The 20,725-nt window shown below is 58.4% G+C and overlaps 1 protein-coding gene across 3 annotated transcripts in view; it reads right to left on the bottom strand.

Annotated features, from left to right (window-relative positions):
- The window catches only part of AKT2 (AKT serine/threonine kinase 2), a 32,784-nt gene extending 12,756 nt beyond the window's left edge, over nucleotides 1-20,028 (bottom strand). Inside the window, exons 1-5 of one of the 3 annotated variants that reach the window (XM_030546727.1) lie at nucleotides 19,937-20,028; nucleotides 5,035-5,175; nucleotides 2,784-2,912; nucleotides 2,063-2,174; nucleotides 469-622 (exon numbers count right to left, since the gene is read on the bottom strand). In XM_030546727.1, coding sequence (XP_030402587.1) covers nucleotides 469-622; nucleotides 2,063-2,174; nucleotides 2,784-2,912; nucleotides 5,035-5,080 — 441 coding nt within the window. In that variant the 5' untranslated portion in view covers nucleotides 5,081-5,175; nucleotides 19,937-20,028. Of the gene's footprint in view, nucleotides 1-468; nucleotides 623-2,062; nucleotides 2,175-2,783; nucleotides 2,913-5,034; nucleotides 5,176-9,931; nucleotides 10,202-12,202; nucleotides 12,256-19,936 lie in introns of those variants that run through there. The other 2 variants (XM_030546724.1, XM_030546725.1) reach the window with 2 other exon arrangements.
- Nucleotides 20,029-20,725: the final 697 nt, after the last annotated feature.

Here is a 20,725-nt window from a genome sequence, read left to right as displayed (position 1 = left end):
CGTGTGCTTTCGTGCCAACCGGCCAACCTCAACCAACATGACTCCCAGGTCCCCGCGGAGCAGCCTCTTGCTCCAGATAAATATTTCCTGTAGCTGCTAGGGGAGGGGCTGGCAGAAATCACGGGGCCAAGTCAATTGTCCCCCCCAAGCTGACAGAAGATGACTGGCGAAAGGGAACCGTGTTGCAGACAGGGCAAAGAACACACAATGCGTTTTTGTAGCAGGAGACGGGGTTCCTGAGCGGTCAGCACCTGTGAGGGACATAGGTGGAGTGACTCCCCTTCTCAGCGAGCACGCAGGAGAACCTGGCCGTGGGACGTTAGCAGCTTGGAGCGAGGAACAGACCCAGCGCCACCACTGCGCCCCCGCAGGGGGTTCTGACCTTCCCCAGACCCTGACCTCATAGTCCAGCCAGAACAAGGTCTGGGGTCCCCCCGCTGAGAAACCTCAGCCCGGTAGGCATCTTACTGCTTTCGCCCGGGTCTTGCTCACGGCCACTTCCATCTCCTCAGCCCCGGTGGTGTCGCTGGGGGAGCCGCACTTGTAATCCATCGGGTCTTCTTCGGGCTCCTGGTTCTTCAGGCTGTTGGCGACGGTCTGGATGGCGTGCATCCACTCCTCCCTGCGGTGAACACAGGGGTCAGCACATGCCACAGCATGGCTGCCGGTTTCAGAGGGAGGAGAGGGACGGACCGGTGCGTCAGCACCCCGACGAGCCTTCTGTGCTTCCCTTTCCCACAGCAGCGACCCTGGGTCCCAGCCTGTCCTGACCGATTTCAGCCCAGGACTCCCCACCCCTGGACTCACACTCTGACAGCACAGCCCATCACCCCCACGTCAGAGCGGCCCTTTGCTTTGCAGTTAGCTCTGACAGCACAGCCATCACCCCCACGTCAGAGCGGCCCTTTGCTTTGCAGTTAGCACCAGCCCAGGACTCCCCACCCCTGGACTCACACTCTGACAGCACAGCCCATCACCCCCACGTCAGAGCGGCCCTCTGCTTTGCAGTTAGCGCCAGCCCAGGACTCCCCACCCCTGGACTCACACTCTGACAGCACAGCCCATCACCCCCACGTCAGAGCGGCCCTTTGCTTTGCAGTTAGCACCAGCCCAGAACTCCCCACCCCTGGACTCACACTCTGACAGCACAGCCCATCACCCCCACGTCAGAGCGGCCCTTTGCTTTGCAGTTAGCGCCAGCAACAGAACTCTCCCACTTGCTCTGGTTGCGTGAGGACGTGCTGGGCTCAGAGCAAGCAGTTCTTTGCACTGCTGCCCAGAGACCCCAGGGTCCCGAGGGGAAGGCCAGGGAGCCCCTGGCAACTAGCTGAGGAGAACTCGAGCGGTGAACGCAATGCACCACACGCCTGCCTTGCGGCACAGCCCCCGCCAGAGCCCGGTGTCGCTCGCACGGCTCAGCGGGGAGCTGGGAAGCCACACAGGGCAGTGCAGGCCAAAGCAGCTACGGGTGCCCACTCTGCCAGCAGCTAGTGGTGCCTGACCTCACCAGGGCTCCCAGGGCAGCAGAGGCTGCGGGACAAGGAGCTCTGGTAGGTAGCGTGCAGCACGCGGCAGCACAGAGCTGGGACTCGCGGGAATTCCAGCCTGGGGGCCAGGGAGCCAAACAGGTTCCATCTGCCTCCCTGCTAAGGGCCAGGCACAGGCCAGCTGGAGTTGCAGGTCCCTAGCTTGGCCTTCCAACAGCGGGTCACGCCAACATTCCTGCCCTGCCACAGAAATACTTCGCTTCACTTCCGCGCTCCCACCCTCTGGTCAGCTCGGCACGTGGGGAGCCCTGAGCTCGGTCGGGGGTGGGGGGGGAAGAGATGCAGCACTTGGAACACTGGGGGGCTCCCGATCCTTGTCTAGGGGGGTGGACACACCCTTCTCCCTCTGTCCCCATCTCCCGCTTGATGTGGGGAGAACATCTGCCTCTCTGCAGGGCTGGGAGCACTGGCTGGCCAGTGGCTGCCAAGCAAAGAGCTAAGCTCCCGGAGAGCCTGGCCCCACCTTGCGTGATGGGCCTGGGGGACGCACCCAGGGCATGTGGAGCTGCACATACCGTTCGTCAGGAGAGTCCACGTGAAAGGTTCTTTCGATGACAGTCGTCCACTGCAAGCACCGAATGACAAACGTGTTTGGCCGAGGCCGCTCGGTCTTCATCAGCTGGCATTCTGGGAGCAGAGGGGGGCAGTGCAGGCCACCAGTGATTTCTGAGACCAGGTCCCCTTTGCTAACCCCCAATCTCCTGCACTGGCTCCCTGTTCATCGCAGGACCCCATTAAAATAACAACCCTGCGTCTTGGAATGCCTCCCGCCGGCCACACCTACAGCACCCAGCCCACACCCGGGTACCACCTCTGTGGTCTGCCAGCTTCCTTTCAAAGATGGCAGCCGGCCGCCTGTCTACACCAGGGCTCTCAGAGGGGCCAGCAGTACTGAGAGTAACCCTGTACCAGTCCCCCGCTTGCAAACGCTGCAGAGCTGGCTGCTATTCTCCCGCCCCGCGACAGCGCTGGGGGGCGGGGGGAGAAGAGGGGCGTGACGTCAGAGCATCGCAGCGTGAGAGGGGAACGCAGCTGCTGGACGAGCCCTCACTGCCACCACATCCGGCCCTAAACAGCACCATGGCACAAGGACCCTGGAGACTGACTTCAGAGGGGACCTGGGCTGTGGGAGAAGGGGGCTGCCTGCTTTCCCAAGGGGCCGTGCATCTGCTGGGGAGAGATACAGACGTGTCCCTTGGGTGTCCCTGCACCTCCGGACGTAACCGGCAGACGGACCTGCGACCGAGAAGTTGTTCAGAGGTGGCAAGCTGTGATCAGATGTCTCGGGCCGCTCCTTGTAGCCGATGAAAGAGCCGTCGCTTTTCAGAAGGAAGTACCTGGGTCGCCATGTTTTAATGTACTCCCCTGGAACAAAACCGCATTGCGTCTGGCGTTACTTCATGCCTCGCTCCGTCCCTTCGCTACAGGGCCCACTTCAAACCAGCTCCCACCCCGACACCGGCACCGCAGAAAGGGAATGCTGAGCCGCTGCCCTGCTCTCGGCAAGGAGCCAGCGAAGGGACAAACAACCAAATTTCATCGGAGACGCGCCAGAGCCTGGGACTCCCGCTGACCAACTCCAAGGCCCACAGCGCTCTCAGCTCCCCACAGCCACTTGGGGGTGAGACAGAGCCAAGGACATCCAAGAGTGGGAGTGGTTCCACACTGCCCAACACTTGAAACAGATCCTCAGCAATGTAATGGGGGGTCCTTGAAGGTATTTCGGGGTAACCTTTGGGGAAAAGGCAGGTGTTTGGCGGTTCCTTTGGGGCCCCCGGGTAAGTCCAGTAAGGCAGGGAAACAGCCACCCAAGGCCAGGCAGGTGAAGTGACTTGCCCAAGGCACACAGAGGGAGAGTGGCAAAGCTGGGACCCGACCCAGGAGTCCTGGCTCCCAGGTCCCTGCCCTGACATTAGCTGAAGCAGCTGGCTCGGCGGTGTCGCTCAGTTAGCACCTCTCCCCCCGCTGACGCGTACGCTGGCAGCACCAAAAGCAGCCTGACCGCAGCCTCAGCCCCAGGTCCCAGCACACCCTGCCGAGGACAGAAATCGCACTGGATCCTGACCCTGCTCTGTCCCCGGCTGGACCCAGAGCCCTGGAGTAAAGGGAGCCAAGCAGGATCTGTCCACGCTGCAGGGCTGCCAGCGCCTGCTTGGCAAGCGAGAGAAGAACAGGGCCACCTCCAGCATCGCTATAAATAACCCCCAGTGCAGCTGCTGCAAAGCCCCCTTCCAAGAGCCCATCAACGCTGACAATACATGCATGGGGGCACGGGCGCCTAGCGCAGAGCCGCCCGGGGGGACATGCCCTGTGTCCCTGCGGGCAGCCTGGCAGCTGCAGGACGAGGCCAGGCCGGCCACACCCGGGTTTCTAGCATTGGTGTTGCTGGCACCGCTTCCCAGCCCCCGTTCCCGGGGCCGTTTACTGCGGCAAGGGGGACTAAGCCCTGCTCCAGCCACATGCTGAGCTGCTTAACGTGGGTCTCAGAAATAATCTGTTGTCCGCACTGGCCAGGGCAATGGGCGAACAGCCCAGCCTGAGCACCGGCAGCGCAGATCTAACCGTGCTGCGAGCAGGGCCCGGGCAGAGCTCTCCCACGCAGGCTGCAGTCCGACCGAGCCGAGGGCCGGCTCCGAAGCCAATGGAAAGACTCCTGTTCACTTCGGCTCAGGCCCTAGCTGCAGAAAATGTAGCACAGCCTATGCCCAGCTCAGGGACAGGGCTCCCGTCTCGGCCTGGGCTCCCTTCCATCCCACACTCCGGGCTCAGCTGGGTAACTGAAAACCAGAGCCTTCCTTTCCCGGGCAGCTGCAAGGAGCAATTCCCCGTTGTGTTCCTAAGCCAGGCACAGCCCTCAAACAGCCTCCCCTTCTCCGCCAGGGAACACAGAGCCTCTGCCCAAAGCCGCCTGATTGCAGCAGAAGGCTGCACCTTCCACTCAGCACAGCACGGCAGGGCATCGCCCTGGATCTGCCCCGGAAGGGGATTTTCCAGGAACGCCAGAGGGGCCAGCAGAGCACAGCTTGGCTTTCAGAGCGCTGGCAGTCCCGTAGGGCTGTGCTCGGACAGCAAGGGGGACAATCTACCTGCGGGTGGAGTCAGCAGGTCAGAAGGAGCTGCACGCACTCTGCCACCCTGGGCCAGCAGGCTCAGCATTCTCCTCTTCCAGGAGTAAAGCTTAGCCGCAGGGCTCAGCAAAGACCTGCTGCTGCAGCAATGCAAACATCTAGGGCCCAGGTTCACACACAACTTGCAGCAATTCAAAAACCAGATTAGTTCAGCAAGTGCAAACACCTGTGTGGACACACTTACACCGGGTTAAAACAGGCTCCATGGTTTAACTCATGCCTAGAAACACACAGTGCAAACTAAAGCAGCACAGGTCAGTCTAAACCTTATCAGCATGTCCACACACACAGCTGCACCGGTTTAAAATCCCACCTTTAGTTAGGCTGCTGTGACTGTGACCGCCGGCTGGGCTCCTTACCTCTCTTGTGCAGCCAGCCCTCTTTGACGACTGACACCTCGTTCATGTTGGTGCCCCAGCTCCCGGCCACCTCTGCTGGGCAGGACAAGGAACCAGGGTAACGCTGCCAGCTGCAGGACGCGCTGCGGGCGCAGTGAGTGTCTGTGGGAGAAAAGAAGCCATTTGCCATCACAGAATTCACTGGACGTCCAGACAAAGCCGCGGACTGAGCTCCCACAAATGCCGCCACCAAAGATCCAGCATCGCTCGCCATGGGGTCCGAATCCGCCCCCTCCGCCCAGAGCATTGAGCACGCACCAGCGCCTGCCCCCTGAGCTTACAAACCAAACCAAGGCAGATAGAGTTGGGGGGGACACAGAGAGGTGATCAGCCTCTGCACCCCCGTGCCCACTGCATGCGCTGCACGGGGACGCCTCCGAGACGCAGCTCTCCCGCTGAAGACAGAAAGGCAGCATCAGTTGGAAACCGCCCCCACACAGGGTATCATTAAAAACTCCCCCACTGCATCGATGCAGCCTCCATAAACACAGGATCCAGGGAATCAGAGCCCTGCTTGCAAACTCCCCGGAGCTGCAGGGCGAGCCCAGCTACCTGCTCAGGCACCCAGCGAGGTGTTTACAGCCCTTATCTCCTGCAGCACCATGTGCTACCAACTGATGATAAAAAGCCTTGGAGATAAGAGGCACTAATGGCACATGGTCAGATCAAAGACACTGGCGGGGAAAACACAGGCAGAGCCCTTACAAAACAAACAGCTGGAGAAAAATTAATCCGAGCCACCTGATGGGCCGGGGATTGTCTTGGAACCCCGGCCACGGGGCTGGCATGGAGCCAGGATTGCTGCCCGCCGACGCTCGCCATCGCCTCTGAGAAGCGGCTGTTGTCCAGGCTCGTCAGGGAAAACTCCTGCTAGCCACCAGGCTGAACCACCCCAGCTCTGGCTCCAGGTCCAGGCAGCTGCGCTGCCACCCCAAAGGATGGCGTTCGGGGCTCACCCCAGCACAGGGCTAGAGACGTCTGCCAGCGGTGCCCCTGTGCAGAGCCCTCTCCCGCTCGAGCGCAGCCTGGCTCGAGGAACGGATCACTAGCAATGGCGCGCGGGTACAGAGTGCCGGGAGCTGCCAGGCCGCTCAGAACTTCTGCTGGATCTATTTTCATTCCAGCAAACCCGGGAGCCTGCCAGTGCCTGCCTGAACCTGGCTCCTTGCACTGCAGGAGCTCGGCTACGGGGAGCCACTCGGCCGTTCCAGGACAGCACGGCGCGGCAAGGCAGGGAAAGTCGGCGGCTCCCCTCGAAGCCGAGGAAGGACGCTGTCCTAGGCCAGGCAGGAGCCGGCGCGGCACAGAGCCACGAGACGCGCAGGAAGGTAAAAACCATCCAGGCCCAACGCCGGGATTCCACAGCCCAGCCACAGCCCCACCGGCTCCCGGCTCTCCAGCCACTGTGGCCTGGTCCCCTCCTCCACATGCCAGGCCTCGGACCTGCCTCATGCTGGCCCACGACATGGGGCTGGCGGAGCAGAGGGGTCCCTCTCCCCGCACATCAGCGATCGAAGCGTGACAGGAACACTTGTCCCAGACTAGCTACTTCGAGTCAGTGACCACAGTGTGTGAGCCACCGGAGCCGGCGCTTCAGAGTCCTAACTACAGCCAAGCCGGCAGCCACCACAAACAGCAGGAAAACTAAGCAAGATGGTAATCAGAATGACAGGACTATAATGAACAGAGACAAGGGCAGAAATAAAACCTCATGTCACTAGAAAGACAGCTGGTCCCAGCTTTGCAGGGTGTAAAGATCCCCTGCCTAGCCCAGGCTACGGCTGAAGATCCACCTCGGACACCTTCGCGGAACCAACTCAGGAGCGGCAAATCAGAGAACCCCCTGCTAATCTGCAGCATCTCTGTGCTGCTCACCTTCTCTGGGACACTCCCCTTCCTTACAACCCACATGGCCTCAGGCAGGACTCACCGAGCAGCTCTTCGCTCTACTTCCCCCACGCTCCTGCTGCAGAGGAAGTTCATGGGGAGAAGCAACGGGCGAAGCTGTCTGCTCTGGCTCCAGGGCTGCCTGAATAGGAGGAAGTGGTGCTGGGACAGTTCCCCAGAAAGCTCCAGTCCATTCAGCGGAAGAGGTCAGATCGCCTGTCAAGAATTCCTTGGCATCCGAGGCCTACTGGAGCTCGACCACCCTGCCCCCTCGCCAGCTCTCCTATTGAACTCGTGTGCTCTCCCGTGCACACCCCTTTGGGGAACTAGGTTCTCCTCCCCGGTGCCCAGTCACAGACTTGCTTCGCCCACTCTAGGCTGGCCACTGTGAGGAAGGGAGACTTTCCTTACTTGTCCTGTTTTCTTCAGAGATTGTCTGACCAGCCCACAGCTCCTCTCCACTCACATCTCTGCAGCCTGTCCTGCTGGAGGGCTCGGAGAACTTTGCCCAAACATCTGGACTAGTCCAGGAGCTCCAAGGGAAAAGCTGGTTGGCCATTGGGGTAACTGAGCTTGGAGACCGGGGGACCAAAGCTCAAAGTGGCAAATGCCGAAGAGGCGATGTGTAATGTTGCCACCCAGTGCCAGGCCAGCCTGTGGGCATGCACAGAGCGGGGGGCTGCGTTGAGCTGGAAATACCCCACAGGTGCATTGGCCATATTTAGCTCTTGGCAATCACAGGTGCTTTTCCAACAGATCTGCAGAACTCCTGAGTGTGGGAAACCGACGGCAAAGAGAGCGGGAGACGTGCCGGCCGGCGCGTTTGGGAAGGGACTGGCCTAAGGCCTGAGCGGGTAGCGGCGAAAGGGCCGGAGGACTCCAGCGCTCTGAGCTTCTAGATTGTGCCCCCCGTTTTACAAAACGAAACATCAGAGAATTATGACCCACACACCAGCAGACAGGGTGCAGGCTGCATGCAGCCCCAGAACTGCCAAACTTCTCCCCGCAAGCTCCACGGCTGAGCTAAATGAACCCTGCACAAATAAGGAGATTTAATCCACACGTATTTTCATTGGCAAAACTGACCAGAAGGAAGAGGGGGAGAAAGACGCCGTCACTCTGATCCCAGCAGACAAGTTTATACAGAACCACTACTGCAATCCTGGCTACCAAACAAAGCCGGGGCTGCCACTGGATTTCACTCATTTACAGACAGTGCTAAAGGTTCAACAGAAAGCCTGCAACAGTGCCATCCTCCTGTCTTGGGAACTGCAGTGCAGAGGGCCCTGCCTTGGCGGGAGACAGGCTGGAGAAGCCACGGCAGCGCTGCCCCAGACGCTCCTGCATGGCGCGAGTCCGAGGCTGCGAACACAAACCCCACACGACAAAAGGTATTTGCAGTAGGCTAGAACGCAGGTGAATGGATGGCGGCTGCAGAGACAGAGCCATGCAATTAAGGGGGAGCAAACCAAGGGGTAAGACCCAATGAAACTGGTGGCACGTGGAGCTGCTTGATTTCGAGAAGGAACCATCCAGCCAGGCTTCAAAGGATCCTGTTGGCCCCAGAACGTAACGCTTTCCCATGAGCGACCTCGTTAGAGGCGTCTGTCCGTCTGCCAGCCAAGAAACGCCCCAGGAACAACGTGTGGGTGAAACAGGCCAGACCAACAGACCGGTGCAGACACCTGAGACTTGGCAGACAGACTGACTTCCGGGAAGTGGCCATTCGTGACTCGTTTTCCCCACCAGGCAGCGAGGCAGAGGGGCGGCGTCCAGCCCACAGCCCAGCTGGGCTCACTAACCCCTAGCTTTCATCCAAAGCTCAAAGCACTTTACAAAGGAGGAAAGTAGCATCATCCCTGTTCACAGAGGGGAAACTGAGGCACAGGGACAGGAAGTGGCTCATCCACAGTGACCCAGCAGGCCAGTGGCAGAGCTAGGAATAGAACCCAGGTCAGCTGAGTCCCAGTCCAGTGCTCCCCACAGTCCTCCTCTTAAATGCCACTAGCAGCACCAGACAAACAGCAAACGTGGACCCTCACCTACCAGTAACACGCTCTTCACCTGGCTATCTCCAAGCGCAGGAGGTAACATTACCCCCATCCTACAGAGCTGCAGGCCAAGGCAACGCACCGCCGATAAGAGACTAGAACCCGAGACCGAGCAAATGCCGTGGCTCTAGCTAGAGACAAGATGCTGCCCCAGCGTAAATGCTAATCTTAGCAGACTAACAAGGAGATTATCAAGGGCTGGAATTTCCGACACTGCCTTAGGGTCCTGCAGGTCCTTGGCCCGGCCACGAAGCCTGCAAAGTGCCGGCTGGTGCGGGTACGCCCGCGAAGAGAAGCCACTGGGGAATGCTAACAATTCTGTGGAGTTGGGAGCTATTCTGAGCCAGCACTGCGGGACACAGAGCAACGGCGAATATCAGGCACCTTTGAGAGCGACGAGCTCACCTGCATTTCTGACTGCCACACGCTCACACCGAGCTGGAGCCGAGAGAACAGCAGAGCCAGACCAGACCTTTGCAGCAGAACCCTGGCTGGTCTGACCCACAGGGAGAAAGCTACGCACCTGTTTTCGGTGTGCGGCCGTGGGCTCTGGGAACGCCTCCACGCACTCGGCCTCCAGCAGATGACACAGAGTAGCCTTCTCAGATGAATCTAAATCACTCGTGAGCCAAAGCCCCACTGACCTTCCTGCTGGCTCCTCACTCGTTTAGATGCTTCTGAAACGTCTCCCCCAAAGTCTCTGCCCTGAGGAGTTTGCAATCTAAGAGCGGTTCGGATCGACCCGCCCTCACCAGCTCCGCACACAGCGGCATCAGAGCCTGGGGTCCCACACACGCTCCTCAGGTACAGAACAAGCCAGTGGAAACTGTTTACATTCCTGAGAGCTGAGCTGATCAGTTTAACCCTGGGGAACATTACGCCCCTTTGCACAAGCGATGCGCGGGGCGTTTGAAACTCACCCTGGGATTCTGTGGCTTCACTGGGCAGCTGTGTGCAGGGAGAGAGCAAAGTGATATCCCAGCAGGCAGTTCCCCGATCACGCACGCCAACGAGACTGACCCTGCGACCTTCAGAAACTGATCCCAACCGATCCCTGAGAAAGCCAGGCTGGCGCTCGTCACAACCAGCGTGGGATGTTCGGGGCCTGTGTTCTGGGTGATTGCAAGGGTCTCTGCTGGCCTGGAGACATGAACGTGCCAGGGGTGAAACGACGGCTCTTCTGAGAAGTTTCCCTGCGGTTCTGTGAAGGAAGGAGTGCCCAGTGGTGAGCATGCTAGCCAGGGCCTTGGGAGAGCCAGGTTCGAGTCCCTGCTCTGATACTGTCTTCCCGTCTGACCTCAGCACACGAGGGTCTCCTCCCTCAGTGGCTTCCAGGCACGGTGGGAGAAAAATGTACATTAAAGATGGAGACGGGCAGCCCTCCTGTGGCCCCGGGGCCATGTGAGAAGGCCAGAGAGAGGCAAGGGACAGCAGCCAGATAGATGCTGCAGGGACTGGCTGATCGATTCTCTGACCGAGCCGGCAGTACTTTAGACCCTTGTTCTGAACGCTCAGCCGGCAGGTCACAGGTGCCCGGGTCAGTGTGCATGGACAGCGCCTGTCTCCAGCAGGGATTCTGCACAGGACTGAAACGCAAACAGCACGCGGTGGGGGCTGGGGCACCAGGCCTTGCGGGCACTCCCACAGAAAGCTGGGGTCTTTGGTTCAGTGACTCTGAGGCTGGCGGGACCATGACACTGAGTAGTCTGACCTCCCGCACAGCACAGGCCAGGCATTCCTGCTTCCAGCTGGCTGAGCGGGAGCAGATCTGAACAAGGAGGATTTTCGATAGTGCCTCTGTGCAGTTTCCTAGCTAAGGCCCAGGAGACCAGAGCATCATCCCCTCGGGGAGGTTGGCTCTTCACTGGGGGCCTCAGTTTCTGTCAAATGGAACTGATGTTAGGGACCTAACCTCCCTGAGCAGCAGTGGAAGGGTTAAATACTTGCAAAGTGCTCTAAGATCCTTATCTAGAAGTGAAATATTTTCCATATTCATGGAGGACAAGTCCCTCCATGGCTACGAACCAAGAGGGTGACAACCCCATACTCTGGGCGTCCCTCAAGCTCTGATGGCCAGAAGCTGGGACTGATCACTCGATAACTGCCCTGTTCTGTTCATTCCCTCCGAAGCATCTGGCACTGGACTGATTGGTGGCTTTAATGTCAGAGGTGTGGGGCGGGAATCAGCTCCCAGCAGCCAAGGGTTCATATTCTGTGGTGCAAGGAGAGATCTCAAAGAGAGAGTGAAATGCAGAGGTCTACAGAGAGGGGCAGCTGAGCGGCTCGGATGCAGACAGAAGCTCCCACCTGCTGGCCCTCATCCCATGGGGCACCCACCAGTGAGTGCAGGGAGCAGCGGGGCTGCTCAGGCCTGCTGGCCCTGCTCCCCGCTCCCACCAAGCCTGTTGACTAGCTGGCTGTGTGACTCAGCTAAGTACACACTAGGCTGTTTACCCCTTTCAGGATGTGCAGAACGGGAAGAGGCAGAGGAGTGGCTTGTGCGCTGCTAGGATGGAAGTGTCTAAAGCAAAGCTCCCGGGGCAGAGAAGAGTCCTAACACGTCGGCCCCAGGCTCCCTGCAGAAGGGGGGGGGGGGCAATCCCATGCCAGCGGAGCCGAACCGCCCTGGAGGTGCCTGGGAAACAAGGCCCCTCCTCTTCTCGGGCACCCAGCCAGCCTGTCTGCGGACGGGCACAGCCCCTCCCCTTCTTGGTGTGTGACAGTCACTGGAACAAAAGGCTCAATAAACATTAGTTCTTCCACTTGGTTGTCTGACATCTGACACCCTTTGGCAACCCTCTCCAGAGGCTCCTGCACTGCAAACAAGCAATCAAATCACAAACTACCACAAAACGCCGTGGCTCTGGCCTGCTGGGCCACACCGACATCCCGGGGAGCAGGGAGATCATCTGGAAGACTCACAAGGGCTGCGCTAGCCACGTACACTGGGGTGCAACCTCCCCAAAGACCTCAGCCATTCCACATGGCGAGGGATGAGCTTTACCATGTCTGCGCACGAGAGGCTCTGTTCGCCACACGTCACCACATCCTGTATTTCTGCCGAGTCTAGTATTTTGGCTGGTCAAACGTCAACAAGAGAAAAGGAGGCCCCAGCAGAAAGAGAAAACCACACGTGCCGAGTGACAGAGCTCCAGCCTGACCTGAGATACCCTGAAACGGGCCGCGCTCACCTGTGTCAAAAGATGCCTGGTGGGGGGATGAGGGGGTTCCCAGTGACTCATTTCTGGAAAACAAGTTAGAAAATAACACACATTTATAGCATCTCCACTGAACTCGGAGGCTCCCCCCACACCGGGGCGGTCAGGCTGTGATTTCCCGGAGAATGTAGCTTATTAGCATGACTTTGGCACTTGGGCTTTGCACAGTTCAGTCGGGGTGTCTGACCCACACTGCAACAGCGCAGCCAAGTCACAGAGAGGCGCTGTACGCACGGAGAAGGGAACGGTCCCTGCCCCAAAGCACCTACAATCCAAACACACAAAACAGAGGCAAGATCCTGATCCCCCCAAGTTGCCAGAGGGAGGACTGAGGCCCAGAGGTTTAAGTGACATGGGAAGAGCGTGGCAGAGTGATGGATAAACCCAGATCTCGTGACTTTTACTCTAGCAGTGCCGTCACCACAATACCGCTCTGCTGCGTGCAACTCTGTAGCAAAGTTTAAAAAAAGCAAACCATGTTTTATCTAGGGCCCACGTCTGATCTGAGCCAGGGCTCCTGCGTTCTATTTCTAAACCTGCTACTGGCCTTGGCAAGTCACTATCCTCCATGCCTCTCTTTCTCCAGCTGTACAATGGGGATAGCAATGTACCTACCTCCGAGGGATTACAAAGTCTTACGCTGGCCTGGAACAAAGTGCAGGATCGTGGCCTTCAATATCTCAAAAGCATCAAGCTTCTGATAGGAAAGGTGCAAAGGAAAGATTAACTGCTGGGTTGCCTGACTTAATACTTGAATTGTACCAAAGTCATGAGCTCAGAGGATTCTTTTTAACAACAGTAAGAGAAAAGCCCTGGCAGCACAAAGCATTCAGAAACGCTGGGAAAGGCCCACCAAAAGTCACGGAATTGGTTTAAGTCACACGAGTATACAAAATAATAGACACTGGGTTCTTTTGATTTGCTTTCTGGGTCAGGTTTTCAAGTGCTTCTCCACAGCCAAAAGGGCTAGGAACTTATTTTAGTTTAAATGAAGGCCAAGATATCACCAGATCTTGATTCCAGGAGCTGGGGATTGATGGAACATGGCAAACCTCACAAGAGTTGAGAAATCCACTTCTTATGGAGCGTTCACTACTCCTGGGCACCGAATGGGGCTGTGTTATGGGCACCACCTGCTGTCCATGGTAATACAGTCAACATGAAATCGAGGTAAACGACAGCACATGGCCCAGGACAAAGAGAATCTGAGCCTTCCATTCCCTCACTGAGCTCCAGCCAACATCACTTCCTGGAAGCCTGAAACAAAAATCTTTCATGCTGTCACCCCCTGAAAAACCACAGAGTAACCAAAGAGAAGAAAGGTAACAGGCCACACTCCAGGTTCACCTGCGGCCCCAATTAACACCTTGCAGAAAGGAAAACCACAGAGTAACCAAAGAGAAGAAAGGTAACAGGCCACACTCCAGGTTCACGTGCGGCCCCAATTAACACCTTGCAGAAAGGAAAACCACAGAGTAACCAAAGAGAAGAAAGGTAACAGGCCACACTCCAGGTTCACCTGCGGCCCCAATTAACACCTTGCAGAAAGGAAAACCACACTGACAATCTTAACGCACAGTGACTGATGGCTTGTCTGGACACTGAGCGTGATCATTAACAGCAGCTTCAAACGAGCCCAGGACGTGCACGCTTCCCCTTCCTCTGTCACGAATCAGAGCAGCAGCAGCATGACTTAGAGACAAAACAATGCCTGCAGCACACCTCCAGCAAGTACACACGCTCCTTTGCCAGCAGAAATCAGAGCTACAGACAAAGGGCAGACTGAAAAAGCACTTTAGACATAAGTATTAATCACCCCATTTCTATGCATGGGATAACTGAGGCAGAGATCAAGAGACCTGACAAATTCATAGGGAGAGTTAGGCCTTGTATGTTTAAAGTCGCTTCAGTTTAAAAGCATGATTTTAAACTGGCCCCGTTAAATTGGTGTGAATTCCAGTGCGGACATTCTTAATTAGATTTCAACCCGGTTTATGTAGATTTTGCTTAACTCTATTCCTAAAATCGATACAAGTAGAGTTTAAGAGTGTGCACAGAGGGGTCTGCACCCCAGTTCAAAGTCAAAGTGAGGCAACACTGATACCAGACAAGGCTGCAGAGTCAAAGCCAGTCTTTGAACTTAGGGAGTTCACAGCTCTTGGTTCTGGGTTTGCTTCACCACATCATGCAGCTAATTAAGGAAAATATATCAATCTGCCTCTCGACAGCTTGCAGGGATGCGTGCAGACATGTGCAAAGGCCCGACGGAATCCATGTCAAGCCGTCCATCGGAGCCCGTGAGGATTTCTGGCTACGAGTAAGAAAGAACGCTCAGTATGGAACAGACCTCACGCAACATGGCTGCTTTCTTTTGGATACAGAAGCTTGCCCCCCAGCTGCAGCCCCAGATGCTACACGCCAGCTCGGCTGCGGGAGTCGGCCTTTCCTTGGTTGGGTTTTCAGAGCGGCACATGCTGCAGAGGGATAAGATAAATCATCGCAGCCGGCCCATGCTCACTTTCAGGCAGTTGCAAAGCCTGGCACGAACTTTACAGCGGGGGAAGATGCTCAGAATAAAGGGGTAAATTCTCACTAGCGAGAAGCAACTGACTGGAGGTCACAGCTGCAGCATCGGCTGAGTCATCTGCTAGGGGCATGAATGAGAGCTGCCCTACAACTCACAACAGGAGACTTACAATAGGCAGCAGTTCGGGGGCAGAACTGAGAGGTGCTAAGAGAGCACTTTGGTGAGCAGCGCCTCCCCGCTCGGCGGCCCTGGGAAGCAGAGGACACTGCTTCGTGGCTTTCTCAAAGTCTGCAAAGAGTCACTTTCCGCAGCCCAAGGCAGCTGGACACGCTGCAGAGCGTGGTTCGCTTTCTTGCCCCAGACAGACTGCGTCAGCACATTTCACCCTAAAGGCCGAGAACGCGGGAACTCAATCCCACAGGCGGGCAGCCTCCCCTGGCCAGCAGCAAACTGCAATTCCACAAGCAAATTCCACGGGATTCAGAGGCCTGTGGACCCACATGCCTAGATCTGCGAACAGCTTTGATGTTAAACAGTCCAAGTGTTACTCGAGGCTAGTTAAAGCGTGAGGCTGGGAGCCAGGGCTACCCTGTCCAACTCACAGCTGGGAGGGCGTGTGGGCTACGAGTCACGTCACCAACAAGAGGCAAGATTTGTGGATTCTGTGATGTCCTGGGTAGTCATTTCCCCTCACTGTGCCTCACTTTCCCCACCCTCTTGAGTGGCTCTTTTAGCTGCAAAGAGCAATGCGCCCCATGCCGGGGAGTTACTGACTAGTCTCGGAGCTGCGCTAGGATAAACACCCCCATGGCATTACTCAGCTTGTCCATTACAAGCATTCAACACAGGTAAACACGCGGTTCCCATCTCCTCCTACTGCACCTGCCCACTTGTTAATACCGATGAGCTAAGAACCCAAGCAATGACAGGGACCCAACTTGGGCCAGGTCTGTGTTTGGCTGTTGCTTGGGGGGTATGAAAAGTCCACACCCCACGACGGTGTCGGAAAGCCAACCTACCCCCCCACATAGCCAGCACGAGGCCAAAGGAAGAATTCTTCTACTGACACAACGACCAGCTGGCGGGGAGCTGGACTTCTATGACCATGGGAGAAGCTCTCCCGCCACCAGAGCAAGTGTCTACGTGTTGCCGCTGTGCTGCCGTAGGGTGTCAAGTCTAGACAAGCGCCACACGTCACTTCTGAGTGGCGACAAGTTTGTTTTCTAAGCTAGGTTCTCAGGACCATTAACAGACTGCCTCCTCCTGCACCAGCCCATCAGATACAGGGACTTCCAGCCCCTGTCCTCCCTTCGAACAGAGCGATCACTGACGTGCCCCACCAACCCATTACTTCAGATCCGCTGGCATCACCGCACATCTCTGCACCTCCCTTCCAAGCTCACTTCCTGATCACATCCAGAGCCATGGAGATGGGGATGCCTCACGGGCACTGGCTGGGTATCCCGCTGACACAGAACGGTAGGTACAAGTCATACCACACAAGTAGACGCCATGGTTTACATTCCTCTGGAAAGACAATGCTCCTACAGGGCCTCAGTAACCAGCTGGCTCAGAGCACACAGCATGCACAGGCTGGGAGGCAGAATGCAGGGCAGGACAGGTATTTGGAAAAGATCCTGTGCACAGACCAAGTTCCTATGAACAAAATGCCTCATTTATAAAGGGAGGGTCTGTTTTCCCATTTACTCCTTGTCCTGAAAATTCACCCACCCTAATCGCCAGGTCTGCTGAGCAGCTCTGGCCCCAAACTGATCACAAGTGCTTCTGCGCTGCAACAGGGAACCTTTCTGGAAAATGTCGTAATCTGACCTTGAACCTGTTCTCTGATTAAAGCACATTTCTGTTCTCCAGACAGAAACATCTGTCACTACAAATCTTCCTTTGGCTCAGTGCTCTTTCTGCCCAAGACCATGGCTTCTCGGCAGGTTCCCCGGTGAGCCGCTATTTAATGGTAATAAGTAATCACAGCACATGGCCTTTCTACAGCCCTGGTGTCAGAGGATCTCACAGCTTTCCACACACTAAGCAAGCCATGCACCTCTCCTTGGGAGGCAGGTGATAACCCCCAATGGTAAAATTAAGATGGGACAAGCTGTGTGACTGTGGGCAAATCAAATCTGGCTGTGCCACTGAAACAGAACCAAGGAGTCCTGGCCATTAGACTTCACCATCTAACCATTAGACTTCACTCCCTTCCCAGAGCTGGGGAGAGAACCCAGGAGTCCTGGCTCCCAGCCCCCCTGCTCTAACCACTAGACCCCACTCCCCTCCCCAAGCTCCAGAATCCAGGAGTCCTGGTCCCCAGCCCTCCCGGTCTAACCATTAGACTTCACACCTCTCCCAGAGTGGGGCTAGAACCCAGGAGTCCTGATTTTCCAGTCCAGACTCAATTTCCGGATGGCTGCCATGCTTCAGGAGGAGCGCGAGGAAGTGAGCATTAGTAAAAGGACCATGAAGAAGCTGTACATATTCCAACAGCTTTACCTGTTCCAGTGGAAAGCCGAGAATCCTCTCTCACATTCCTGCCTGTTTCTCACCAAGCCAGCTCTGGTTACACACTCAGCTCCCACTGGAAGAGGACAGTCTCCAGTGAAAAGCAAACAACCTTCATTGCTTACAACTGACACTTGACTAAGTTTGGGGCAGACACTGCATCTGGCAAAGGAGAGCCTCTTCCCCACACAAACAGCCCCAATTCGCCTCCACATGATCGCACTGCACCTCCTTCCCCCCTTGCAACTCCAGCCTGCCAAGCCGAAGGCTGAATAATTACCCGGAGAGCGGTGTTTTTACCACGCTGCAAACACTGAAACACAAGCGTTTTGCTCAAAAGCTCCCCTGCAGTCACTGCCTTCAGAGCGGCCAGCTGGACACAGTGCAGTTCACTGGTGGCAACCCTGGAGCTGCATTCACAGAACCTCGCTGGCTCCTGTTTCCAGATCTGCCACTGACCCGCTGCAACCTCGGCTGAGAAGTTATTTCACCCTTCAGGGCCTCAGCCACCACTTGTGCCCTGACTCTATCTTGTCTTGGCGTGTCAGCTCTTTGGGGCAGGGCCTGTCCACACAATGGAACTCTGACCTCAGCTATAACCAAATCATGGCGCCTACAAAAAGGGATAGCGTTAAAACATCCAAGCAGCCAAGTTCCAGGAAGCTAAGACTAAAAGCTCAGTATTACCTTAACCCGCTTCATATTTTAAGGCCTATGGAAATCTGCTTTTCTATATTTTTCAATGCGACAAGCTGGGATTTCTAATTCAGCCTTATGTACAGTGCAGAGCATGACTGCCCCTGCTGCCCAAAGCACACACGTAAGATGGGAACAACCAGGAGAACATCAACTGCCCACTTGCCAATTTTAACTTGCCTGCCAGCAGGCGGACAAACGTGTTCTCAAAGCCCTGAACGGGATTCTGAGTTATTTTTAGTATATTGCCGCATTTATTACACAGCATTGCCACATTGACAGCAAACCATATTTGCTATCGAGGGATTCTGATGACAAGAAAGAAGCCACAAGAGTGAAGAGCAAGTGGTTTTCAGCCCTGTCACTGGCAGGCAGAGATAAAAATACAGCCTTACAACTTGCCCAGTTTGGGTGTATTTTTAAGTGTTTATGGTTTCCAAGTGGCAATGAAAAACAGAAACCAAACACTAGTTTCAAAGATTTGCATCTTTACCACGTCCTACATCCTGTCCTGTGGATAAAACGGCAAGGAGCAGATGCTTTCAAAGAAGTTTTAGTGACAAATAGGAAAGACTTTCTCTTGGCGTGTCGGAGGGTTACACAACCCGGGGATTCTCCACGAGGAGACGACACCGTTCTGGGTCTCAGCACTGTTCGTAAAGCACAAAGGGTGAAAGCGCTAGGGACAGCTCCATAACACACATTCCCCTCCAGGGCCCCCACGCTTGTAACAACCAAGGAGATTTTCAACGGAGACCTGGGGAGGCAGGAAGGTACCTCTAGCCCTGATCTAGCAGGGCATCCAGCAGCACAAGAGAAAGCGGCGTCCAGGCGCCTTGGGAAGGGGAAGGTGCTGCCAAGGGGAACCGGGCAGGCAGCAGGTGCTGCAGCAGGGTGACGGCGCAGAGCCTCGAGGTGCCCTGGAGAGCGGAATCACATGCTGGAGCCCCCGCCCCCAAATCCTCCCCCGGGAGAGAGAAATCCCAAGCCAAGCTCCCTGCTAAACCTTCCAGGGAGAAACTCCAGCCCGGCCCCCCAGCGCCCCGGGGGAGAGACCCCCCCCGGCCCGGCCCGGACCCCCCAGCGCCCCGGGGGAGAGACGCCCCCACCCCGGCCCGGCCCCCCCCGCGCCCCGGGGGACAGACCCCCCCGGCCCGGCCCGGCCCCGGGGGACAAACCCCCCCACCCCGGCCCGGCCCCCCCCGCGCCCCGGGGGACAGACCCCCCCGGCCCGGCCCGGCCCCGGGGGACAAACCCCCCCACCCCGGCCCGGCCCCCCCCGCGCCCCGGGGGACAGACCCCCCCGGCCCGGCCCGGCCCCGGGGGACAGACCCCCCCGGCCCGGCCCCCCCTGCACTCCGGGGACCGGTGCCCCAGGGGGCTGGCCGGTTCCACCGGGGGGGGGCTCCGGCGGTACCATCGCAGGGCGGCCAGGGAGATCCCAGCTGGGACCGAGCCGGGGGAGTCTGCGAAGCACCGTGGGGGGGGCGGAGCGGTCGGTCAGGCGGCCCGGGCGGTACCATCGCGGCGGGGGGGCCCGGGCGGTACCATCGCGGCGGGGAGGGGGGCGCGGGCGGGGGGTCCCGGCGGTACCCCCAGGGAGAAGAGGAGAGGGGACCCCGGGCGGTACCATCGCGGGGGGGCGCGGGCGGTACCATCGCGGCAGGGAGGGGGCGCGGGCAGGGGGTCCGGGGCGGTACCATCGCGGGGGGGGGGCCGGGCGGTACCATCGCGGCGGGGAGGGGGCGCGGGCAGGGGGTCCCGGCGGTACCATCGCGGGGGGGGCCGGGCGGTACCATCGCGGCGGGGAGGGGGCGCGGGCGGGGGGTCCCGGCGGTACCCCCAGGGAGAAGAGGGGAGGGGACCCCGGGCGGTACCATCGCGGGGGGGGGGGGCGGGCGGTACCATCGCGGCGGGGAGGGGGCGCGGGCGGTACCATCGCGAGGCTCGTTCCGGGCCCGGCTCCCCACCTGTCACGGGCGCCCCGGGCTCCCTCGGCGGCCGCTGCTCATCCCGGTGCCGCCTCCCTCCCCGCGGGGCCCAGCTCCACCGCCGCGTCAGGCCCCGCAGCCCCCGCGCTCCCGGAAACCCCTCCCGCCGGGCTCCAGCGCACCGGAAGCGGGGGGCGCTACGGGACCCGCCCAGGGGCCGCAGTGCGCAGGAACGGCGGGACAGCGCGCGCTGCGCATGCGTCCAAGCCGCATTGGCCGGCGCCGCCGCACTGCGCCTGCGCGAACTTGAGGCCCAGTGCGCCTGCTCCGCGCAGCTCAGTCTACCACGTCCGCACGCGGGCAGCGCAGCACCCCTGGTGGGCGGGACCCCGAGAGCCCCGCCCCTCGCCATAGATTTGCATAAATTTCCATAGCGCAGAACTGATTTTGGAGCAGCAAAGAGGGGTGGGAACAGGAACCCCCGGGGGGGGGGGGCAGGGCCCAGCCCCCCAGCCAGCTGCCAGCAGAACCCCAGCGTCCGGGGGAGGAGCAGGGCCCAGCCCCCCAGCCACCTGCCAGCAGAACCCCAGTGTCCGGGGGGGGGGGGGGGAGCAGGGCCCAGCCCCCCAGCCAGCTGCCAGCAGAACCCCAGCGTCCGGGGGGGAGCAGGGCCCAGCCCCCCAGCCAGCTGCCAGCAGAACCCCAGCGTCCGGGGAGGGGAGCAGGGCCCAGCCCCCCAGCCAGCTGCCAGCAGAACCCCAGCGTCCGGGGGAGGAGCAGGGCCCAGCCCCCCAGCCAGCTGCCAGCAGAACCCCAGCATCCGGGGGG

This window comes from Gopherus evgoodei, unplaced genomic scaffold (genome assembly GCF_007399415.2).
Source record: "Gopherus evgoodei ecotype Sinaloan lineage unplaced genomic scaffold, rGopEvg1_v1.p scaffold_48_arrow_ctg1, whole genome shotgun sequence".
In the NCBI taxonomy this organism is placed as follows: domain Eukaryota; kingdom Metazoa; phylum Chordata; order Testudines; family Testudinidae; genus Gopherus; species Gopherus evgoodei.
Note: the sequence above shows the minus strand (reverse complement) of the source record. Positions and strands in the feature narration are given on the sequence as shown.